Consider the following 25,902-nt stretch of genomic DNA (forward strand, 5'->3'; position numbering starts at 1 on the left):
ACTGAATGCATGAGATAGAAATGGAACACTTGTTAGTGAGTCCTCTGAGTCTCAGAGCAGCTGTATTTAGATGCCTGACTGTAATGTATATCACGGCTACGGCAGATTGTGTGGAGACACAATCTGCAGAGGATGCTGTATGATGCTGTATGAATGCTCACATTCACCGTTTGCATCAACAGCTGGGCTAGGACATGCTGTCATAAGTGTAATATGGATATTTTCAAATATGTAATTCAACATTCTCAACACAAAATCCCAGTTTTAAAGAAATCTCATTTGAATCCCTTACCAATCTGGTAAAGGATGGTATTGTAATTATTATTATTATTAGCCACAAGGTTGGAAAAAACATCTTATTCTACACCGTCGGGCATATATATATATATATATATATATATATATATATATATATATATATATATATATATATATATATATATATATAATTTATTTTTTTTTAATAAGAAATAAGAACTTATTGTGGCCGTGTGGGCACCCAGAGCTCTACGATAGTGCCTCATATTTGTACAGAGATTGGACGAAATTATTTGTTTTAATGTATAAACCATAGACTGTCTATGGTAAAAAACAAACAAAAATAATGTCGCTGTTTATGCCTAAATAACATTAGTTTGAGTGTTGATGGAGCAGCTACAATGTTAGCATAGCCTAGCCCTGATCGATCCACACTCCATTTAGAGAACAAGCATTTTTAAAAGTTGATTGCTTGTCCCCTTGTGGACAGACATGACAAAGCATGAATTCACACTTTTTACAAATTGGCATCATTATGTAGTTATTTTGGCATCCTTCTTATCCGTTTATTGGAATTAAATCACGGTTTATTGTGTGTTCATACCACTATAGTTAACCCGACAACGTGGGGCGTCCTCGATACAGTGAATCTAGACATGATGGCGTTTGGTGTCCCTGCGTATCTGGGACTACCACAACATGTACAAAGCAGCAGTAGTGGTTATTTCAGCTATGGTTGATGAAACATTGTTGGTGTCTACATGGAGGTGACACTCAGAAATTATCATTTCAACTATTTTTACAATTTACAACATTAAAAACAGTTTTACCAGTCTATTGTTGTTTTTAGATATTTCTATTTTTTTATTTTTTTTCTTACTTGTATGTATGTATGAGTCAAATTGTGCGTAAACACACTTGACCATCGAAGCTGTTTCTCGTTACTTGTTACGAGGTCCAAGTAGAATTCCACAATGTATGACAGAATCACATTTGCTTGTTCCATTACTCCACCGAGTTGTACTTGCCATTAGGTCAGGCACTCAGACTGACGGCATTACATTTTAAATTAAAATTCCATTCCAGTGTTTTTTAATTTATTTTTTATTTCAACTGATCTGTTCCCTTGATATCTGTGAAATCTAGCAATCTGAGGTCCACCAATTTAATTTCTTGGCCTCAGGTTCCTGTCTTGGGAAGAGCCTGGCCTGATGAGCTAAACTTACTTTATTTGGAGAAAAAAAAACACTCACAGGCCCCTGCCAACATTCACACGTGTGATTTGTAGCACTCTAATCCGTCGGGTAGTTTCAGTTTTCGGCGAGGACAGCTTACGTGAGTGGAGATTGAATCATTCAATTTTTCCCACCAAGTCAGACCCCTGCTCCACATTTTTTAAATCTCTCTCTCTCACACCCACTCCTCCTTCCATCTGCTTCCAATCAACTCTCACTGCCAAAACCGAGATACGTTTCTACCCGATGAGCCCACTCACACACGGAGGAATTGTGAAGCAGCCTGTTTAGTGGACAGTAAGAGTAACCGGATCCCACACCTCGAAAACACCCGCGGCATTTGTCCATGTTGTTAAAATGATTTGAGGGAATTACAGAGGGAGCTACATAAGACGTGCATCTAAATGTTTACGCCATCAGATGCTCACAGGAATTTGACATTTGTTCTAAATCATGTGGTTGTAAATAAAATATGAAGTACCACAGGAAATGATTCATTCTTTACCAGTCAACCTTTTTTTCACTGCAGATAATTTGACTCGTCATAGCAGGAGCCGGAGCAGGCGGGGCCAAAAACACTAAAGATGGCCTCATTCCATTCCAGTGTTCTAGCAAGCCATGTCGGTGAGCCAGCATGCACAGCACTGGGGTCCTGGATATTTGAAGCAACATTTGAGGGAAACATTGCCACCATCCTTTTATTGTTGCAGTGTGGATGATATGTGCAAATGAACAATGTTCGGCATCCCTCCGTGTTATCGACTCTTGGGGCTCCCCGCTCATTTGCAAAGGCGTAATTTTTGCATCATTGCCGTATTTTGAGTTCTTTTTATTAATTTTATTTCCGGCAGACTTGGCACAGGAAGTGCGTTGCTGCCTCCCACCGGTGAAAAACAACACACTTGGTCTTTGCGAACGGAAATGATGTGCATGTTGGTTTGGATGGACACGCCTTTTAGTGGCAGGTGTGAACTGGCGTACTTGTTGCTGCCCACTTGTGATCGGATCGTGACTGCCAGGTCCTTTGAGTTTGCTCACTCTTAGTTTTACCACCACATAAAGGGGTTTAGTTCTGGCTCAACTGTTGGCTTGTTTACAACCTGTCTGAGTGTTAGTGTTCGTTGCTTAATTGGACATTGTTAAGCAACATCATTGGGTGCCCAGATTTCAGCAATTACTTTGACAAGTACAGTGTTTTTATAGCTGATAGAAATGATGGTCAAAACAAGACCTGAGTTGGAACAAACCAGCGCTTGCATTTAGTTAGATTAGACAATACATGCCATTTCCACAAATAATACTTCCTATTGTATTGTAATCTATTTATTATATTATTGTATTCAGACATTCAGTATCATTAAAGTGAGTTGTAGTTTGTTGTGATAGTGCCTATAGTTGTCTTTGGTATGCGTAGAGAGTGTAAGGGGACACCGTGGGTCGAGGTCTGACCTGCTGTACTCTCTGACCTCCTGGCCCTCTCAGGAGAGGCTTCCATGCCTCTCTCCTTCTGCTCTGATCATGAGGAGGGGAATCTAAGCTACAGCACAGCATGCGATAAAAGTTTTGAAATGTGATTTATTCCTTGCTTTTCCTGTTGGGGGGGGAAAAGAGTAACTCAAAAGTGAGTTCCCAGGAAGTTGGTCTGTCAGCTGAGATGCATGTTTACATATGACAGCTTTACTGTTCACCTTTGAGTTAACCAGGGCTAACCAGTGGGGTTGTTTAAATCCTGATTATGTTTCGGTAGGACTTGCTTTTAAGGGTTCCTCCAGAGAGGGTTCTGTGTGGAACCTTTCACAGATTATTCTGGGTGTAACCCTTGGAAAGGGTTCAAGGTGGAACCTTTAAAAGTACCCTATATGGTTTCAGTTCACCTTTATTTCTAAGACTGTATGAACCCTTTGTATAGGCATATTATTGTCAGTGTCATTGGACACACTGTAGTCTTGGGGAAGCCTTGCTGTACTGTATTAAGTACTATCTTGTGATACTCACCCTGCAGTGCTGCGGCTGGATTTCTTCATGTTGCTTTTGGCTCAGAGGGCAGCGTTGCGCTGTGCCATGCCTGCTGTATCACTCAGCTGCCAGACCCAGCAGTAGCCTTTGATCACATGAATGGCCTTAGCTGAATAGGTTGGCAAAGAAGACCACCCGGGACAAACCCGTCCCATTGTGAAGACGTTAAGAATACAGTGCTGCTGCTGTGAAACCTCCTCGATCGTTGAATAGGACCCTGGCCTGTGAGTGATCTCTGGTGTTTACACTATGCTTGTGCCGAGAATACCAATGTGCAGTGGGCCAAACATGGAGAAGGAAAAGTCCTCTCCGTCTCAGCGAGCTGGTGAAGTAAACAGATTGTGGTTCAGCAAAGCCTAACATCAGCTTTCTGGTGGTTAGTGCCGCCTCTGTGTCCTTTACACTGCGTGAAAGTGTTATATAAAGGATGAAGTTGGACTCAGAAGTGCAGTACAGTTACTCCCAAGGGAGCAATTAACTTTGCTATGGTACCACAGTTATTTCATACCGTAAGCAGGTAATATAACGGTATGGAGACAAAATAAAAGAGCCTATAGAAGGGTGAATCTGTCACCCTTCTATATCTGTCACGCTGTCAACGGTAACTTTTTGAGTGACAAAAAAACCCCTCTTTTGACCATTTCAATGTTTTAAATCGGACAAATCTAAGACAGAAGTGATTTTAGCACTTCCCATGTTACTTTGTGATGTCATTCAAATCATGGGCTGAGGTATGGAGTGCGGAGTTTACAGGACTACCAATTACTGTGAGTTTCAACTGTCTGGTCAGTTTCCACCACCACAATTGGACCCAAAAGGGAAAGACACCCCCTTTCTTCTGCATAATATGGGACAAACAAAATACTGAGTATGCAGGGGCTGCTCAAAGTTGCATTTTTCATGCACATCTTCAATTTAAACAGCAGGAGGAAACAGCACAAATTTGAAATAAATAGCAAAATAGCATAGCAAAACAATTTTACACTTGGCTGAGGTGGAAAAGTTGTTTTCTCTATGATAATAAACGTTGGACACCATGTTTCTACAGTAGCCCAGAACGGACAAACCAAACGTTTGCTCTAATAAGCCACCATAGTTCTCTTACACGCTTGGCACACGCTTGGCACACGCTTGGCACACGCTTGGAGTTTTAGTTGGTTGCAATCTGCAACTCCACCACTAGATGCTGCCAAATCCTACACACTTGTCCTTCAAAGTACCCAAGTTACATTATTTACTTTTGCCTTTTTTCTGGGAATTCAGTTGAGATCTGCAATACATTTCAATGGAAACTTGACTACAGACTCATGTTTTGAAATACCACAAACAAAAGAAACATCTTGTGGGAATCAATGCTATCAAGCTAGGTTCACTTTCTACTTTCCAAGAGGACGCTCGGTAACCTAGCTTGCTAGCTTCAACTTATAACGTGAAATACAAACATAATGGCACAATATGTCTTCCAAATGTTACATGTGTTGAAGGGACAGACATCTTAAATGAAGGGTACATGACCAAGGATATGTGAGCTTGTTAAAAAAGGGGAAAAATGTGTTCCAGTCGGTGGCGCACCACAGAGGTTTACGGCACATCTCCCATCAACACCAGCTCTCAGATGTCAGTCAACCTCGTTAGTGGGAAACACCAACCAAGAGGCTTGAAGCTTCAAGGCTGTTTCCACAAATCTGTTCAAAAGTGGTCTTATCCTCTTTTGAAAAGTTATTATTTTTCCTTGCACAAAAGTTGAGGAGAGTTATAACCCAGCTTCTGTTTAGAATAGTAAATATAGAGCTGCCTGAGGCATTTTTTTGCTCTTGTATGACATCTCCGCCATACAAAACTGGAATGTGACAACCTGTTTATTAGTCACTTGAGACATGTAACTTCCACATGGTCCTATGGGCTTACACGACATAACTTGGACGTATTTGGAACTGCTTACAACATGGTCTTTGTGGTGAAGTCACAGCCATCTGTGGACCTGTGTGTTAGCGTCATCAGTTTCCGCATGTGGCCTTTACAGTATCCAGCTCATCAGATCTTGGGGAGCTACTGTTTTGAAGCCTCTAACAATACATCCTTTGTGCTGGAAGTGTCCCGCTCAGACTCTTCCTGTTAAGGGCCTCACACAGTGTCCATGAATTCAGCCGCTTTTGATGGTCTGACCTTGGACAACAAACAGAGCGCTCATGTCTGGGGGCTGTGAGGTGTAGCTGGGCCTGGGATATCAGAGCAGCTGTTTCTTTTCTGCCTGCGGAGTGCAGAGTGAGTGTTGAAGCTTTAGACCCCCTGGGGGAGGGGGGCAGACGGGGGGGGGGGGGCAGACGGGGGGTAGCCTGTTGAGCCCAAGGTGAAAGGGTGCCACGGACCTGCAAATGGAGACGGGGGGAGCTAACACTCAATCTGACTCTGCCAGTCAGGGGGGGGAGATATGCAGTCTGGATGGGTGCACTGTCTGCCTGCCTTCTGCTCAAGAGACAGAAGCCCTCTGTTGCTCTGTTGCTCCGTTGTTCCGTCGTTCTTTCTCTCTTTCTCACTCCCCCTCTCACTCTCTCTCTCCGTTTCTAGCCTTCCCATCTGCATGTGATTTAGGCACAAGCTCAGGGGAGAGGCAAGTCCGCTAGGGGAGAGGAATCAGGGCAGGGAGGGAGGGGAAGAGAGGAAGGGAGGAAGTCCACACAAGTTTGTTTTACAGGACACTGGCCGGGCCGGGAACTAGACGCGGTGCTGCATCTGGAGGTCGGCAGCAGTGGGAGAAGCGAAGCCAACGGGTGCAGCCGAGCAAGAGGAGCTGCCCAGAGACTTTTCTACGGCCAGGAGACACTGACAGAGACAAGCACAGAGAGGGAGGATTAGTGCTCCACTGGGCAAACACACAAATATGGCTGCTGAATCTCTGACCTGCCTCTGCCTTCTCTGCATCCTGTCAGGGATTGCCTATCCAGCTTCTGCCGCAAGACTTGGGGAACAGCAACAGTCGCTGCTAAAAGTAAGACAGATTTGGTTTGATCTAAATTTGGCTGGTAAAACCATGCATGCTATCACAGCTACGTTTAGTTTCTGACCTTTTCTACCCACTGCACATGTATGTTAGTGAGGCTGATGATCGTGTACACAAATGTTAAGGTTAGAACGGTAAAAGATAAGGCAGGTTTGGGGTGTGTGTTGGCAGTGATCAGTTATGGCAGTCTGCAGGGGTTTCTGTGGACCTCACAACGGTCCTGCTTTGTGTTCACGCATGTGTGTGTTTGTGTCATCAGACGTACCCCGAGGCTAAAGCTCACATGGGCTCTGAGTTACTGTCTCTGCTGTCATGCCCCTCCTGCCCCTCCCTGGCAGTTCCCTAATGGAAACCAGCTGCCAAACCCAGAGAGAGAAAGAAAGAGAGAGCACAATAGACAGTAAGGGCATGAGAAGCCTTACAGGACAACTTGCCAATGTTCCCTTAGCTTAGTAAGCTACAAAGGATATAAGCTCAGGGGCCAAACATTCCAAACTCGGCAGACAATTTGCTTTAAAAGTTTAAATCTTTTCTGGTTCTGAGTTCATCTGTTTTGCTCTCAAGTTAATTGCTAAAACTTTCATCTTATCAAATTAATTTGGGTACTATTTATTGTCATTTTTTTTCCCGCAACAATCATTACCGTGAGATTGCGTGGTGATTCCTCTCAGCCCACTGTTTGTTTGTCCGCACTGTAAACAGAAACAAGTGTGTGGAGGATGCGGGGATGTTTGGGCGTGTAGGTCATCTTTCATGCAGGAAACTGGAGTTCTTGTCCTGTCACGGACCTGCACCTGAGGTTTGGTTTTTGTTGTGCCTCTGCGCCAGCGGCAACCTGGACTGTTTTCAGGTCATGCGTCCGGTCCATTGAGGTTATTTCTTCAAATTTGGCACAAGTGTCCACTTAGACTTAAGGACGAACTGATTCGATTTTGGAGGTCAAAGGTCACTGAGACGTCACAAAACATAATTTTGGCCTTTAGTCAAGAATCCACGTGCTGATTATGATAATTTTACACAAATGTCTAATGATGATGGAGGGATGACGTTTTGGGCAGACATGGATTTCTTAGACTTAACCATGTGTAGTAGTTGCCGAACACTATACCGTAACCATGATTTATTTACCATAACCACTGGTACACTGATGTTTCACATTAAAACTGAAACGGAGAGCCTTGATTCTTGGCTGTAGGGTGACTTTGTTCATAGCTGATCTGTATAAAGAAACATCCAGGGAAAATAGAAAATGTAGAGGTATTCAATCCCCAAACTTGGCAGGGTTAAACCAGCGCTATTTAATAATTTGTTTTAATTAATTTTTCTATTGTACCGTGTTTATTTCTCAATGTCTGAGTTTTCGGAAGTTGAGGGTCCCCAGAGAAGGGGCCTCGCCCCGCAGCCAGACTGTCTGTGTGCAGTTATTGAGTTAGGATGAGATTCTCATGACCCTGGATCTGTCCCGTCCTGAGGATGTTCGGAGGAGTTAGCATGACTAAATCCAGAGTCTGAACCCCTCTTCGAGGTCAATATAAATACAGCAGCCAGTTGCGAAGCAAAGCGGAAATGAGATTCAAACTTTAACACTTAATCCACATAATTCTCCCACTCTGGGAAAAACTCTGTCGGCAGGCCAGATGTACAGAAAAACACGCACACATTTAAAAGTCAACTTTATAAAACATCATTCTAGAGATCCAACTGTCATAGAGACCCCACAAACACTGCAGAGAGTGGGCACGGCCACAGTTGTTGGAGCTGCATGACCAGAGGGTGTGTTGACTTTGGACAGCGCTCAGCTGTAGAGCCAAATCCTGTTTTTGTGCTCGATTGCCAGCTGCATTTGTTCGGCTCTGTTTCGCAGAGATAGAGCCTCATGGTGTATCCCATAAGCGTCCAGTCAACGCACAGGAAGTACACTGACAAATGCTGAGATGAGGCAGCTTCACATGGAAACAGAGAGTGGCTGTATATAACGTGTTGAATGTCATCTTTGTTCTCCACTGTGGGAGGGCCACAGAAATAGTTCACATTACTGAGTGTGCTCACAGTTGGCAGACGGCTGCAAATGTCAATTGTTTTAATTCCCATGCAGTTAGGGGTTTATTAAAGTAATCACCATGTTTTGAATATTACAACTCTACCCCCCCCCCAAGAGAAATGGGTCTTAAATGAGTGGTTTAATATTTTTGTGAATACATCTGCTGACTTGCTGTCTTTCTTGGGAGTAAGATGAGAAGATTGATATCACGCTTATGTCTGTGTGTTAAGTACTGGGCTAGAGTAGAGACTAGTTAGCCTAGCTTAAAAACTGAGGAGGAAAGAGCTAATCTGGCTCTGTCCAACGTTAAAGCAGATACACATCAGAAAGGAGACGACCCCACTGAGAGACAGTGTCCTGTATCTGTGTGTCAGGTGGGTTTCACCACTGCCCCGCCCTTTTAGGAGACTAGCATTAGCTCCTGAGTTTATTAACTCAATGGAAGAAGTAAAGGTGATTAAGACATTAATTATTTTGCCCAATAGTCACCAAAGTAAATATTGGACCAGTTTTTCACAAACCCCATATCTGAACATTCTGACACTAAAATGTCATTTTTCAGACAGACAAATTAGGAGAAAAGAGCTTTGCATCATTTTTTTAAAAAATGCATCAACATGTTAACACCTTTTACAGATCGTATGGCAAAACTTGTAAGCAAGCAATAAAAGCCTATGTTCACAACGGTGGTAAGGTACATAGTAACATTAGCATTTATTTAGGGTTGTACCTCAGATACCCAAAGAATGCAAGTCAATTACTTTAATCAATGAGTTTTAGAGGAGTTTGAACCTAACTTTCGACAGAGCCAGGGGAGTTGTTTATCCCTGCCTCCATACTCCATACGCTAGGCCTAAGCCTAACCTTCATATTTACTAACAGAAGGGAGATTGATATCAATCTTCTCATCTCACTTTTAGAAAGTAAGAGACTTAGTGTATTTCCCAAATATGTTGAAATATTCCTTTTAGGTCTGGAGCAAAGGCAAATGATTACAACATCAAGTCATCCAAATATGGGCAGAAACATGTTATTCCACAAGCTGCTGGGTTGTATATCTGAGATGCATTCCTCTCAATTTTAAGGACTCTAAGAGTCTGTGTCCTGCCTCAAGACCATCTGCAGCGTCTCCCCTAACCTTAACCCTCTGCCCTGTGCTCCAGCAGCTGTTTTGCCCATTAAAGACTGCTAATAGTCCTGAAGTCATTCAAAACTCTTTAAATTGTCCTTACAAATGGTAAGTAGCTCGGCATCTCAGTGCTTTTCCCATAAACTTGTGGTTCATTACTCCTAACGGCTTGGACTACCATTTGGGGCCAGAACTTTTTCTTTTTTTTTCCTGCAAGCACGGAACCATTTGCATCATTAACTGCATTTTTTTAGGATCTGTTTACATGGAAGGTTAACACCTTGAATGTTTATGTGGTAGTGATGTATGGGTCTGGTATCAGCATGTGAACTGTGGGTCAGGGGGAAGCCACAGGAAAAAGGGGTCTACATGAAGAATCAGTGCTGCTGTTCACGGGGTGTTTCGGATTAGCTGACCACAGAAGCATGTCTTTGTCTCACAGCCCATCTGTGAATAAATCAAAGGAAAAATGTGAATCATAAGTAGCCATACAGTACTGTTGGTCTGTGGAATGTTCCGTCTTCTGGCCGTCCTGAATGCAGCAATGTCCGGCTAACTGAGTGGAACAAGGAGGTCAAACTATAGAGTTCTTACAGACTGCTATTGTACGCCTCATTGAATGGTGCTGCTTCAAATGTTCAAAGAGGTTCAAAGGGCTTTGTGTGTGTGTGTGTGTGTGTGTGTGTGTGTGTGTGTGTGTGTGTGTGTGTGTGTGTGTGTGTGTGTGTGGGGGGGGGGGGGGTGATGTCAAAGTTTGCTGCTCTGAACTTTGACATCACACTATCACGAGAAACCGTGTTGAACAAACGTGAGACAGGATGCAGGTTTTAAAATGACATTCTGTAAATGGGAGGAAACTGCTGCCATTCAGTTAACATTTCCTCCCAACTCACTTGGTGCAGAAATCATCTTAGACTTATCTCCAATGGAAAAGTTTAACTGCATAAAAATGTCAGTGTAAAATGTAGGTTACTCAGGGGTTTTAGCAGCACTAGTGCAGCGCCTGCTAACAACATGTCTATTCAGAACAGGCCGAATGCTCGGAAGATGTCGTTGCTGCTTGTCGCATTAAATACATAAATAAAATTGCAAAAAAATGCATGAAAAATGATTTTCCCGCTGCTTCATGCACACGCAGCAGAGATAAGAAAAAAACAGCGCCGTTTCAAATACACGTGAGTGAAGAGCGAGTCTGTAGCCTTGTCGCCTACCCTCTCTGGCAGACCAACGACTGGTTTGGTGATGGAAATGTTGGGAATGTCTGGGAATGTTGCCGGAGACAACCAATTTGTATCACCATTGTGTTATCTCCTTTGGCAAAATATAGTGACTTAACAGACATTTATTTAAATGAAAACCTATGCGATTGTTACATTTGTAAGTGAGCATTTTCTGTTCCCACTGCAGGTGTGTGCAAAGGGATTTTTCCTGAGTGAGCAAAACATATGCTTGCCATGTAACTGCAAAGGCCACGCGGACTACTGCGAAGACATCACTGGCGTTTGTATAGTAAGTTTCCCCCACGTTGATTCTCTCTGTATCAGAGTGAACAAATCACTTCTGTTCACTTCATTTCCATACCAATAACCAGTAGATCTTATTAATACTGCTTTTAATATCCTCCCTTTCAGAAGTGCAAGGACCACAGTACAGGTGATTTCTGTGAAATGTGTGACGATGGCTACATGCTGGCTCGCAGCCTGGACGGACGCCACTCCTGCCGACCCTGCGCCTGCCCCCTCTCCGTCCCCTCCAATAAGTAAGCCGGTCTGTTCATGTTACTGCAGACGCAAGACTGCGCGTTGGCAAGCGGCGGGTAATCTCTGACAATACTTTCCCCCTGTGTTTCCCGGCCAGCTTTGCAGTGCGCTGTGACAAAGGAGGTGGCCTTCTGCGGTGCAAGTGCCAAGAGGGCTACGCTGGACATCTCTGTGAGAGGTCAGTGCTGACGAGGCTTTGAACAACCAATCAAGAAGTTATATAAATCAGAAGTCACGACAGTATGAAAAGCATTCAAGCAGTCCAAAATGTCTTACAGTATATACCCGCAACATGTATCCATGTACAGTAGAAATGTTGCCATTATGTGTTTGGTGCTGGTATTAGTCATGTCTCTCTCTCTGTATATCATCATCAATTTACTCTACACCAATGTCCAACAATAGTTTGAGTCAGAATGAGTATGTGAATGCAGAGATGGTGATTGGTTCTATAATGGCAGCCTCAGTCCCCCACAATCCATTGCTGCAATATCACAGTTGTGTCTACGTGTGTAAAAGACAGCTGAACCAACATGTTGTGCCATGTCTGTAGATAATATTAAGACGCCAAATTAGAAATTCAGAACATATCTATGATTGTAGGGATTGCCTCCACACGGCTCTCAACATGGCGACGGCTGAGCCGGTCAGATAGAGGCTAATAGCGCAAACTGTGAAAACAGTGTACCTGGGGGGGAAACCGGTCTATCGGTCTGGACGGCGTTGTCATCGATAACCACTGTATGAGCACAGTGCAGAGTTAGCTAGCCAGTGGGGCCACACACACCGGGACTCACATGCACCAACATGCACGGGCTACCGGACCGGCTACGTAAACAAAACACATAAAGAAGGAGAGCAACTTCTACTCTGCTCAGGTTGACATCACTCCACCATATCTTTACACAGCAATAGTTGTTGGGTGCCATGTCGATGCTCAGAGTATTGAATTTGAAAGACTTCATCCCGTAAGAAATCCTGGCATGCACCAAAAAAATCAAAGAGAGTCTACAAATGTGGATTTTTCATGACCCTGTCCATTAGTGGTATTGTCGGTCACCTGCTGTCCTTCTCATCCAGGTGTGCTCCAGGCTTCTATGGCAACCCAATGGCGATTGGTAATTTGTGTAAGCGATGCGACTGCAATAGCAACTCCGACCCCAACCTGATCTTCAACGAGTGCCACAACGTGACGGGCCACTGCCAGCACTGCTGGGGAAACACCGCCGGCGCCAACTGTGAGAGGTGTGCCCCAGGTTTCTACGGCGACGCCATCAGTGCCAAGAACTGCAGAGGTGGGAGCGAGATATGTTTGATCTCTGCTTGACAGACTTGTGATGATCAGGGGAGTTGCCATGTTCAAAAGTTATGCTTCAGTAAAGGTATTGCTGTTGCTTAATGTTCTATGAAAGCTAAACAACTCTACTGCTGGCATCTAATGTCACAACATGTTAGGAGTAGGCATGTGAATAGCTCCAACAAATTATTTGTTTTACCCTTACATGTACTTTTCTTCTTCGTTATATCAAAATGATTATATATGCAGATATATATCATGTACTTTGTGGTGTGTATGTCCTCCTGAAGCCATTCAGTGGAAAAGACAAGACAAGGTGATAATTCAGGATCAAGGATTACCGTATGCCTTTTTGGAGGCCTTGCAAGTCCTAAAATAACCTTTTCCACCGTGCTTGTGACATCATCTGACCTCTAACGTTCTCATTGTTGAATGTGCCCTGTGTCTGTCGCAGAATGCGAGTGCAATGAATGTGGCACCTCTTCATGCGACGACAGGAAAGGAGTGTGCCACTGCAAGCCGGGTGTCACCGGACGACTCTGTGACCAATGTGAGGTGAGCAGAACCGTGTGACTCTGGTCCTATGTTATTTCTTCTGGGAGACATCCGGGAGGTTACAGGTTTTTTAACTGCGTGGGTTTTAGTTTTTTTCATGGTTTTTGGCTATCATGCTTCTAGCTGCCAGCTCAGCCGTTGCCATGTTGAGAGCAATCAATCATAGATATGCTCTAAATTTGGAATCAAACTCCTTTAAAAAGTTGAAATTGAAAGGTCAATTACTGGATTTCACAGGCTGATTTCTTGAAACAAATTTGAATCAGGTTTTTCAACGTGGTGCGCTCACCTGATTTCAATTTCCAAATAAAATAGTACCTATAATTTGGCTAAACAGGTTTGTGACAACCTGCCTGATGGTCACATGCCGTGCAGGGGTTCATTAATGTTTCTGTGTTATCATATCTCAGTGATTACTTTAGCGAGTATGATTTTGCATAACTGATGATGGCCTAAAATACCAAAATAAGACTCCAGCTGTAATGGACCGGAATCACCCTTTAATTGATACACAACAGGTTTGTTTCTAAATTAAATGAACAGCCCAGATACCGGACTCTAACAGTGTTTTTTCACTTGTGTAATCTAGGAGGGCTACTTTGGTTTCTCCAGCTGTCAGGGCTGCCGGAGGTGCGAATGCGGGCCAGCTTCCATTCGCTCCACCTGCCATCCCCTCACCCACAGCTGTCCGTGCCGCCCGGGGGCCGGTGGTCGTTACTGCGAGCGCTGCCTCCCAGGCTACTGGGACTACAGCCCCACCGGCTGCCAGAGTAAGTCATCCGTCCGTCATACAGCATGTCAAATGTTCTCTTGCTCTTGTAGATAACACTTTCCCAGAGGAAAAGGCTGCGCTGAGGGCTCATGTTCCCACACCCCACTACCACAGTAGTGCGCATGATGTCAGAGCAGCATCTGCCGAGAGCGGCGACCCTGTGGCCGGAGACTCTCTGCTGAGAGCTGGATGACATCACCATGCGGCTTGAATCTATACGCACACATACGCACACACAGCTGCAAACACAATCCCACACAAGAGACGCCACAAGACAGATGTGCAGGCCTCAAGCCAAACTTCCATCTGTGGGTCTTTACATACTGTACTCAAGCCAAACTTCCATCTGTGGGTCTTTACATACTGTATGCTTGATAACTGCACTGACCTGTTTCCAGCTGAGCAGCAACTTAGGCCTTCTGGCTTACTCGATGATAAAGTGCATCTGTTTTTTTGGGGGGGGTTTCACAGAGTGTGACTGTGAGAGCGGCCACTGTGATATGCACACAGGAGAGTGCCTGCCAGAGGCTGCAACAGTCAACCTGTGCAACATCAGTAAGTGGACTTAACAACCGTAGCAGAGACTCCACTGCAGCAGTTTTTTGAAAAGAGCAAAAGACAAAACTGTTTGAAGTTATAGCATAATTGCAACTCTGCTGCAATGCTGTGATGCATTTCTGTTTGGGTTTTAGGTTGCGATGAGTGCATTTGGCATCTGATCGGGGACTTGCGGGTGTCCAATAAGACACTGGACCAACTGAAAGTCGGAGTGCTGAACATCTCCACCGGCGCTGCTGCCAACGACAGGCTCAAATACTACAACTATACCGCTCAACAACTGCAGGTACAGACACACATGGAAGAACAAATACAGATGTGAATGCTTGAAAAATACAACTTGCATTAGCATGCAGCTGTTTTTAGCAAACCAGCTCTGACTGTACATTACCTACCCAGCACCAAATGAGAGACAATGTTAGCGACTAGTGGAGCTACACACAGTCATTCGGGAAATGCAGTGAACATCACAGATCAGTGTAACAGTGTAACTTTCCTTTTCTTCGACATGTACTTTACACCACAAGGAATTAATTCATCTGCTTTGCTTCCAGACTCAGTTCCAAGGCTGGAGAAACAGGTCCTCTCTGATGAAGCCCCAGACTGGGGAGCTGGAGAAGGCCACAGACACTGTGGTAGTGGACATCAAACAGCTGGGAGAATCGGTGAGCAAAGCCATCATCTTTCATTTATATCACTTTAACCATTTAAGTGAAGTTTCTGGAATTTAAAAGGCTAAAAAAGTTTAACCCTTGTGCATTTTATAGATTTTTCAATCACTTTGGTTGTGTTAATGTATGGGGGGAGTCCAAACCCCGCTCCTTTAATAAGTCTTTCGTAAACATTGATGCCAATATACAGACACTCAAATGAAAATGTCCCAATTGAAAAGCCATCAAAAATCCATTTTGTTGTTGCTAATCATTGACATATTTTAGACTGCAAAAATTAATCCAATTTATATATTTTTTTATATAACAAACAATAGTGGCATTATGTAAACAAACTGGTATTTAAAGCTAAAAGTGAATGAATGTGTTGTAGTTGTGACCAGGACTGATGATGGGTCAAAGGTTTAGGACAGAGCAACATTTTTAAAGTCAGTGTTATTTTCCCCATTGAAATACATTTGCATCAGTTCTTACCATGTGCATCAGATTAACTACTGTACTATACTCATAATTCCACTAAAGTTGCTTCAAACTGCTTTTCCTCATATCCATACCCTTCTATACAGTATGCCAATCAGATCCAATGCATAATTTACATAACATAACATAGCCGACTAGGGCTGCAACTAAAGATCTTTAGAGGCAAGTGACTTCAGCCGCTGATCGATATGTCACTAATTAGTTTGTGTGGTGGTTTTGCCAGGAGAGTGTGGTGGAGACTCTGGGGAACAAGCTGGATAACGACACGCTGGAGACCTTGACCCTGGCTGAGCAGCTCAGCATAAACCTCACTCATCTCAACCTACGCATTGAAGGTACCAAGCAGCTCTGGTCTTTTAGTCCTATTAGGGTCTCATTTTAAAACACATTATAGCACATGGCCTTAAGTGCATAACGCAAGCACAATCAGGGAGGACCAACTCCACCGTTGCTGGCTAAATAGCGCAATCTGAGAATATTAGATAAAAGGTTTGCATCACACCAGTTAGAATCAATCCTACTCAGGTACCACTGGAATATAATTCTACAAATAGTATGATACTAATATTAGCTGATTTTTATCTGCAACTATGCAGAAATACTGAACCTGGAAGTAGCCTATGTCTACAGTCACACACAGAGGGGTTTACGAAAGGGGTCTACATGACAAAACATTTTCACCATAAATTGGTGCATAAAATGTCATCAGAATGCAGGAAATGAAGATAATGACCCTCAAAATATCCATTGTGAACCTGCCTTACTATCTGAATAATGTGCCATTTAAATAGCAGGACAATGATGTGCCAGAACAATTTCTTTCTGCTGCCCCAAGATAGCAATGTACCAACAAAGCTCCTGACCACACCTTATTTTAAGACCATGGGTGTACAGATGGGTGCAAGTACATTTGCCACTTATACAACGTGAAAATAGCAACTGCAACCGTCTGAAACTAGCAGGGACGGTTTGTGCTGAGTGTACGATAGGGCCCTAAATATACAGTATCTTAGGAATGCTGAATTTTATAAAACCATTTGACCTCTTAGGCTACACTTGCAATCTGCGTCAGTTATGTATTTAGGTTCTTAACTCATGTGTGTGTTAACATATGTACACAGAGATGATCCATGACTGGGAGCTGTACAGTGTTCACCAGGATGTGGATCCAGAGGTGGCCAGGCGGAACACTGAGCAGGCCCAGGGAATGGTGACCTGGATGAGGACACTGGATCTGTCCCCACGGGAGCCCATTGCCACTGACGAGTCCACTGAAGCCCATGACTGTGAGGAGACATACGGCAGTTCTCAAAATCCCCCATAAACATACTGATTATTTTATCTTATGGCAATGAGTGCCCTCCCAGAGGCTACTGTACGTCAAAACTAGCATGCTGGCATTTGATTGGCTAAAAGTAAGGGTCTATCTGAAAGCTCATGTCACTTGCAAATATCGTACATAGGGCCAGACGTGGAGGAGGCGAGAGCTGATGAGTGTGCTTCAATTATTCTGACTTTAAGTCCAAGGGTTTATACATTAGTTAAAATTAATGAATGTATCAATGAGGTGAATAGGTCCCACATGCACATTTTAAGAGGTTACTTTCCCAAAAAAAAGACACAAAAAAGAAGGGAAGAGTAAATCATGCATACATTTGGGCTGACTCAACATAGATAACGTTAAACGATCTGCATTATATTAAGTTTTTGAATTGTCACCTGCCGCCTGTATTTGGTGTTTCCCTTTATCAAGACATTTCCACCATAAATTGGTGCATTCAAATTTACCAAAATGCAGGAAATGAAGTGTTTGATACCCACAATTTCCTTGTGGAGAATCCCCACAGTGACAGAAACGCAACCAATTAGCACTTAAAATAAATTACAGTGGACCAAACTAGTAATACTAGTTAGTAATAAGTTATTCAATTTCATTCATGGCTCGTGTTTCCAGTGCTGAGGCGTACCCGTCAATTGGAGAAGAAGTTGATGGTCACAGACGGCCGCCTCCCACCTGTCAGGGAGATCCTGTCCCGCTTCTCTGCCAAGCTGTCAGACGCTCAGGGCTTTCTGCAAAAAGCAGCCGGCACCGTCCAGGAGATGGAGGACACGAACAGAGCCAGCATCCTCAAATTTCGGAGGAATGAGGTGATTTCCCATGACCCCCCACCACCCCATCAGGCTCCTGCTGAGCACTACTCCCCTCTCTCATCTCTCCTCAAACACTCCCTTCTGTCTTTCTGCATCTGTCAGTATGGAAGGATGCATTAGTAGACAGTCCTGCTAAAGAGCTCACAGTCCTTCCTCCCCCCGTTGTAAGGGAGCGTGTTGGCATGGAGTTCCTCCTCTATGTGCCGTCTGCTTTATCTCCTCTCACAATGTTACAAACAATGTTGAGTTTCGCTCAATCACAACGTGGCACCTCCCTAGCCTTAAAAGACACAAGTAGAGCTTGTCCTTAGCATGCACTGCACATGCTAAAGGCCGAGAGAGAGAGAGAGAGAGAGAGAGAGAGAGAGAGAGAGAGAGAGAGAGAGAGAGCTCTGCTTGTTGTCTGCCAGGCGTGTCAGAGAAGTCTATTACTGGTGGTATTTAAGTGCCGAGAACAGAAACACAAAACCATCTGTGGGAGCTTTGGGCTGTTACATTAGGAGGAGGCCCGCACAGGGGGAGCAGCAATGCCGCAATACAATTTGTTTTTCCCATGATAGAATCCAGAGCCTACACACAGAGACATTACTTTATTCCCCTAAGATACAGAAGAATCATTACTGTACACAGAAAATTCATCTTATCCCAACTCCGAGGGTGAAAACCAAAACGCTGAAAAGTTTCTACACTGCTCAGCAAATATTATTCAGTATATAGATACTGCAGATATGTAGTCGTGCATTCAGGCAGATTGTAAACATTTGGGGCTCAGCCCAAATCTATTGGGGTTTGAGATGCATGCATGATGATCTGGACTGCCATTGTTGCAAGTCAAGAATCCGCAACAAATAAAGTAAATTTTGTCTGCACAATTGACGTAATACAGTTGAATAGTAGGCCAACAGCAGAATAGTTACTTAATTATCTTAGATTACTTTAGATTGCGTAGTAGTAGTAGTAGTAGTAGTAGTACTAGTAGTAGTAGCGCAGAACAAACCCGTCAGGGTGGAGATAGATGGCAATATTTCCCCAGCCCTGTGTTTGTGTATTTTTCTTTGCACGAGTGTAATCAGGAGTGGGGATCTCCATGATCAGGGTCCCTGCTGTAAATCAATGCCGTGAATGGTGCACTAACCAAACATGGAGCCTCTACTAATCCGGGGCTCCTCCTAGCTTCAGCACAGACCGGTCGACACCAGCTGCAGCTACAGTGTGCACACTGCCGGGTTTCCAACACACGGCCAATCAAACGATCACAACCTTGTTCAATACTCAGTCATGCAGTCACATTAAAGATGGGGTGTGGGTACTGTAATCTATTATCTCCAACAACCACATGAAATTAGTATTAAGCACTATATAATATTAAGCACTGTAAAAGCTACTTAACGTATATCTGGGCAGTTATATCTTTTACTTATTTATTAAGAGAGGGACAAAACATGCAACAAAAGTCCCATACTGGAATAAAATTGAGGACGTTACGGTTGTATTGTTAACTAGGCCACTAAGACCAATATCAATATCACAGTTTTTTTGTTTGGGAATTAATTAGTAATATAAGTAAAATGTTAGCCCACAAATCAGTAGAAAAAAATTAAATACAAACCTAAATTTGAAGCTACAATCCCATACAACTCAACTGCATTCTCAATTACGAGTCAAGGGAACCGTATTTTCTCACAGATTACGGTCACAGTTTTAAACACGTGATTAGCGTGATAAATTTAATCAAATCAAAGTCCAAAAATGCAACAAAACTACTTGGTTGGATTTAGTAATGGTTTGGCTTAAAATAAGTATGTCTGTTATGTTATTTAAGTAACGGACGTAAATTACAATAAGTAAATGTTGACTTTTGGTTCCACACGGGACATGAACGACAGTCTCTTGGGTGAAAGTCCTGTGTTTGTTTGACCCACCCGGACCTCGTCCCTGCACGGACTTCTGCAGACTATGATTAGAAACGTATTCGTGAAACATCAAAAACAACACGTAATTTGGGAGAAAATATGTTTCCTTCGGAACGGAATTGACAATGCTGTTTAATTGCATGGGAACGTACTTTATAGGAGACCAGGCTGGTGTGTTGAATAAGGAGCTGGAACCAGGAGGTGATTAGCCTAGCTTAGCATGAAGACTGGAAGCAGGCTAGCCATGCTAGCTATTTCACATTGCTTCCAGTCTTCTTACTAAGCTAAGCTAATCGCCTCTCAGCTCTAGCACCAAACTTAACACACAGGCGTGAGAGTGACACCGATCTTCTTATCTAACTCTCAGCAAGAAACCGAAAAAAGTGTTTTTTGCCTAAATGACAAACCGTTCCTTTAAAGATAGTGTTTCAAGGTGTCTTGGTGGTCAAGGTCCTGAACACGTATTTGCAACGTGGAGATCCTTCTATTCATTTCATATGGATCTCTAGTGTATCGTAGTTCTGGAGCTTGAATTATGGCCACATTTGATCATGTTTATTTCCTTGTGTCCCCAGGTGAAGCAGCAGAGGCTGACAGAGGACCACGCCGCTGTCAACGGTACGCTGGGAATTGCCAGAGGCTCCATCTCTGAAACAGAGAGGACAGTGGCTGAGGTGGATGCCATGGTGCAGGTGAGGCCTACATGACTGTGAGGACTAATGACGGTCAGGAGGGACCCATTGTGGTTTCATAAGTAGAGGTTGGTTGTTAGAATGGAAAAAATCTCTGGGTCCCTGCTGTCCAATGATGCTCAGGGGGGGGTTATGTTTCATAATCTAATAGACTGAGATATGGGGCCGCAGTATCTCCCATTGAATTTATTCATGAAATGGATTCCTGAGACGCAGCCCTCTCAGTATCTAAAACTGGCCAATTTGACTTGGAAGCAATTTGTGGATGCCAGAGATTGAATAAGCTGTGTTCTCAAACAGCTCTCCCTTTTTAGTCAAGTACCTCTGTATTGAGTTACTCTGTGAATTACAATCATCCTGAGGTAACAATGTTAGCTTGGCTCTAAGGTAAAAAAAAATACTTTCTGAGGATGTAACTAAGAATAGCACCTCTACAGAGATCATTGGGGATTCTAAGAATGGGACATGAATGCAAAGCGGTGGAAGGTCCTTGCAAATAAATAAGTAAATGACATGTCTATGTCTGCACAGAATGTGACCGAGTACCATGCAGCGATCGATGGCGCCAGCCAAAGGCTGATGGAGAAGACCGAGCGTCTGTCTCTGGCTGACAGAGATCTGGTGCAGAGGGCCGACGAACACGCCGACGAGCTGGACAGACAGGCCAATGCATTGGAGGAGTGAGACTCCCTTCTGACTTCAACTTATTAGTTACAGATAATCAGACCCATGAAAAGAGCAAAGGCAACAAAGCATTAGCCCATCTCTCAAGACTTCTCTGCCCTGTCTGTGGCACTGGAAAATGTAAACCTTTGAAAATGAAATATAGGTTCAAGTTACATTTTTTTCTTTTAAAAAAAAAAAAAAAGCTCAGTAAAACTCTAAAACTGGTCACCGTACTTTTTAGAAATCTGCATATGAGTACTGCATATAGTGCATTTGTGGGGGGGGGCTATTTATTTTTACGTGCATTTTGAAGTATTGTATTAGAAGAGCTGTATGGAAATGCAGTAAAACTTCCTCAAAACGGACAACATGGCCAATACTGGCTGACATGAAGGAACGATTAAAACTTGGAAGAGTGTTGTTTTGTAACCGGTTCCTGGGTTTGTCAATATGAGCGATCCCTTTCACCTAGTCATTTGATCCATTGTTAATATAAAAATATTGATTGGTGCAGCTTTAATTTAATATGATTTCCATGAGCACTGGGGATTTTTGATGCTTTTATACACAATACAGAAACACTCGGGTTAGACTGCAACATCTATCACCCTTGTCTCCACCAGGGACCTGAGAGAAAGTGATGCCAATGGCTTTGTGCAGAAGGCCATAAGTGCCGCCAACGTCTACAACAACATAGTGAAATACATCGACGATGCCAACATCACCTCGCTCACCACCCTCAACTTATCCCAACGAGCTGAAGACGTATGTTGTATCGCAGAAATACGAAGTACACATTCACTGTAATATCTGTCCATTCCGCAGCTTTGTTTTCATGTGTTCTGTGTTTCAGGCCATCGCCGGGATCAATATGCAGCTTGGGCACCTGGTAACGCAGAGCGACAATGTTTTCAAGGAGTCTGTTTCATTACATTCAGAACAAAAAGGTATGGGGCCGTCACAGAATGAGATATCTGTCTTTTTTCCATTGTCAATGTGTCTAAAGTCCAAAGTCCATTTGACTTTTACTGTATCCCCTCCAACAGAGGTTGAAGCTGAGGTGATTGACAAGCTGAAATACATCGAGGAGACCAAAGAGACCATGGATAAAAACACCAAAAAACTTTCAGAAATAGTGGAGGACATCAGTGGAATTCATGCAGGTAAGACATAACTTGGTTATTTAAAAAAATGTCTTTTATGTCAAACCCACAGACGAGTGAGAAAATCCAATTTCCTATCTGTGTGTGCATTGCAAAGAAGAGTCAGCGGTGTGCTTAGCCTAGCTTAGCACAAACACTGGAGGGAGATTTAAACTGTAAGTGTAGTTCCTGTTAGACTTCTCTTTTTTTGTTTGAATTAAAGGGTTGTCTCACCAACACGGTCTCACTCCCAACTTGTCAAATACTGACCCTTCCGTCAGTGGCACTATGACGCTCTAGGTACCCCACTAGCATCAGTTTTAGACACAGGGACAGAGTGTTGGTTTCCGCTCGTTACATGCATTGTAACGAGCGGCATGTCTTTTCAAAATAAACTTCCAGCGTTGGTTTACTTAGTTTTTAGGAAAACATTAACTAAAAAATGTAGACCTTGACATAGAGTATCAGAATTTACTCTCTTTCACCCTCTGCCTCCATTTCAGACAGAACACCACAGCGACTGGAGTTTACCCTGAACGTGGCCGAGGGGACTCTCAACCGCTCTGCGGAGGTCCTTCAAACCATCAACCCCATCAGCACCAAGGTGGAGGAGTGGGCCAACAACATGAGAAACAAGGAATACTCTACAACTGATTATGAACAGGCCGTCCTGTCTGCCGGGGAAGCAGGTATCATTACTGCTGCAACACGTACACTTGGATATTTTAAAGATCCTCAGTAGGAAATCACCATTTAACAGTGACTCAAAAATGTATTAACCCTGTTTGCAATTTCACATTTCCTAAATTGTTTTGTACATTTTATCCTATTTAAATTCTCTTGTTTTCCTCTTGTTCAATGTACTTTTTAGTGGAGAACCTGAATGTACTCGTTCCCAAGCTGCTGGACAGGCTGAAGGTGGTCGAAGAAAAGAAGCCTGTCAACAACGTGACCACCAACATCCTGAGGATCAGAGAGCTTATTGCTCAAGCCAGGAGTGTGGCCAAGAAAGTGAGTTCATCACTCGGAATATGTCTACATTATGGTCAATTTAGGATCAAGGGTGTAGTGCTATTTGTTTAAGTTAAAGAGAGCACCTTGTGGTTCATTTTGAAGGTTATGTTACCACTGCTCATACTGTGGCAAGTTTACATACATTAGTCAACTATAAGTGACCATGCGATCAAATGTTAGATGGACTTCATGAATAGTTTCATCATGTTGAGAATATTACGCGGTAGTTAGCCAAACATCTGGCTAAATAGTATAAGGCGGTACCATGGATGTATTAGGTTGTAATAAGCATGGCACATTAAGAAATATATGCAAAGGAAAACTAGTAGTTTGTGTTTTGATTGATTATATTTACTTACCTTGCCAAGCAACCTAGCCTCGGCTGTGCCCAAATGTTCTTTCTGGATAATATATTTGTGAAATTAGAAAAGGTGAACTTCCTGCTAATTCCCGCCAGACACTACACTAATAACCTATTATTTCTTTGTAATATTAAAAGAAAAGCATGTATTGCATTTCCCATTCAAAGCCATCACTCAGCTGTCACCAAGTGCATATCAAAATCTGATTACCACGGCATGGATTGTAGAGCTTGATAAACGTTTGCACTACTCATCAAACAAGCATAGCCCTTGTTAAAATCCAGGGTTCTGATCAAATCGATCAGTCCGAGACTTACACAAAAAATTTAGAAAAGCAGAGCAATGTTTAAGTCAAGCCTGATGTTACGTTATACATAAAAGAAAGATATTGGTACTGTGATGGAAAAAGTCAGATCAGTGCATCCCTATTTTGAAAACATTACTTTTGCGATGAAATTTGAAATTTATGGCATTCAAACTGATATTGATGTCACCATAAGCTCTAAGTCATTCTGTTGTTTTTTTTCTACCCCAGGTCCAAGTGTCCATGAAATTCAACGGTCAGTCCTCAGTGGAGGTTCAACCTCACAGCAACCTGGAAGACCTGAAGACAGTGACATCCATCAGCCTGTTCATAAGAGTGGACCCTGACAAGGACCCCATAGAGGACCGTTTCATCTTATACTTGGGAGACAGAAATGTGAGGAATCCAGGGAAAACTATGTGGTTGCTTTGCCATTTGGGGTAATCAGTTACTATAAAACACATGCATACCAGGATGCTAAGTGGATACAGGTGGGAGCCATTAAATCGAGTAATATCACTTACGGGGAACTACAAGGCATGTACATTTAGCTCCCAACTCTACACTCTAAGAAATAAACTAGAGCCAATAGGGTTTGTTGGCTTGTCCCTATAGGAGAACCCTTCAAGAGGGTCTAGAACTCAACATAAAAGGGTATACCTAGAGCCATCTGTGAAGGGTTTCGCCCTGAACCCACTATGGGAGGTTCTACATAGAACACTTCTATAGTGTAATTGCTCAACCCAGAACTCTCTCTGGAGGTTTTGTCCAGAACCTTTCTACCTTCGAAGGATGCCAATAAGAACCCACCCAGGGAGTTCAACAGAGTACCCTTTTATCAGTGGCGGACCGTGCATTTTATACCACAGCTATGGTTATTTGTTTCTAGGGGTGTAATAATACACGTATTTGTATTAAACAGTTCGGTACGAGGCTTAAGAACCGAACAATACGTTTGAATAATACTAGTGCATTTGGAAAATGCAGAAGCTTAAATTGTGGTAAATATAATGTTTTCGGTGGACTGCGCTCACGTAACAGACAACAGGCTTTGTGACCTCTGAACCCGGAACAATAACAAAAAACAGCTGAGGCTGCGGCACCGCACGTGTCTTCAGGGGGGCTAAGCTAACTAGCTTATCGAGGAAACAACAGCCCAAACGGATTCAATTGTCTGGACAATAACCCCGCGCATGATCGGATGCGTCATGTAGCTGCCTTGGTTAGCGTAACGTAGCTCCAAACAGCTCCAAACACCAAGAGCTTAGTTGCAAATGAAACGCATTCTTAGCCATAAAATGTGCAACGCTTCCCCGCCGCTGTCAACCAGAAATACCGTTCATACGAATCCTTTTCCATGCTGGGTCAGGGCTGCTAGCTGTGGGCTTGACCGACCCTTTGATACGATGTCCAGCTTTTCTGGAAATGTCCTTCTCCAGAAATCCATTTAAAAACGCTAAAAATGTCATGTCAATGTCATAACTTCTTACATATGTTTCAACTTGAACTCTTACTAAACACTATCTGCTAGCTAGTTTTCTGTTTGACAAAAGTCACGCTGGCCCACTGACCAATCACGGCGCACCTTAATGCTGACGTACTTAGCAGGCTACCTCGGTAGCAGTGGCACGTCAAAGAATATACCCAACATGTCAAACTAAAGATCTGATTGGTTGAAGACTATGACAATCAACAATATCGTCCCCATATACTTTAATCTGCAAAGTCTACCTAGAGGGCATTGGGCCTCTCTCCTTACATAGAGAAATAGAGGCTGAATCTGATTGGATAAGAGTTCTACTTAAATCAAGCTGCACTGGAAGCAGAGCAACTGAGGAAGACAGGAGCTGTGCAATGAGAAAATAAGCTAATGGGAAAAAAATTA

At 43.2% G+C, this 25,902-nt stretch overlaps 1 protein-coding gene across 1 annotated transcript in view; it reads left to right on the forward strand.

Annotated features, from left to right (window-relative positions):
• Positions 1 to 5,879: 5,879 nt before the first annotated feature.
• lama4 (laminin, alpha 4) overlaps positions 5,880 to 25,902 on the forward strand; it is a 32,316-nt gene continuing 12,293 nt past the window's right edge. Inside the window, exons 1-21 of the mRNA XM_068708562.1 lie at positions 5,880 to 6,498; positions 11,088 to 11,189; positions 11,312 to 11,439; positions 11,538 to 11,618; positions 12,521 to 12,735; positions 13,192 to 13,292; positions 13,882 to 14,062; positions 14,536 to 14,619; positions 14,757 to 14,908; positions 15,177 to 15,287; positions 15,997 to 16,108; positions 16,895 to 17,059; positions 17,728 to 17,921; positions 20,413 to 20,529; positions 21,061 to 21,209; positions 21,819 to 21,960; positions 22,049 to 22,142; positions 22,242 to 22,358; positions 22,841 to 23,026; positions 23,209 to 23,348; positions 24,249 to 24,413. Coding sequence (XP_068564663.1) covers positions 6,391 to 6,498; positions 11,088 to 11,189; positions 11,312 to 11,439; positions 11,538 to 11,618; positions 12,521 to 12,735; positions 13,192 to 13,292; positions 13,882 to 14,062; positions 14,536 to 14,619; positions 14,757 to 14,908; positions 15,177 to 15,287; positions 15,997 to 16,108; positions 16,895 to 17,059; positions 17,728 to 17,921; positions 20,413 to 20,529; positions 21,061 to 21,209; positions 21,819 to 21,960; positions 22,049 to 22,142; positions 22,242 to 22,358; positions 22,841 to 23,026; positions 23,209 to 23,348; positions 24,249 to 24,413 — 2,844 coding nt within the window. The 5' untranslated portion in view covers positions 5,880 to 6,390. The remainder of the gene's footprint in view (positions 6,499 to 11,087; positions 11,190 to 11,311; positions 11,440 to 11,537; positions 11,619 to 12,520; positions 12,736 to 13,191; positions 13,293 to 13,881; positions 14,063 to 14,535; positions 14,620 to 14,756; positions 14,909 to 15,176; positions 15,288 to 15,996; positions 16,109 to 16,894; positions 17,060 to 17,727; positions 17,922 to 20,412; positions 20,530 to 21,060; positions 21,210 to 21,818; positions 21,961 to 22,048; positions 22,143 to 22,241; positions 22,359 to 22,840; positions 23,027 to 23,208; positions 23,349 to 24,248; positions 24,414 to 25,902) is intronic.

The sequence above is a fragment of the Cebidichthys violaceus genome, unplaced genomic scaffold (genome assembly GCF_023349555.1).
Source record: "Cebidichthys violaceus isolate CVI_PGR_0920_01 unplaced genomic scaffold, fCebVio1.0.p SCAF_14, whole genome shotgun sequence".
In the NCBI taxonomy this organism is placed as follows: domain Eukaryota; kingdom Metazoa; phylum Chordata; class Actinopteri; order Perciformes; family Stichaeidae; genus Cebidichthys; species Cebidichthys violaceus.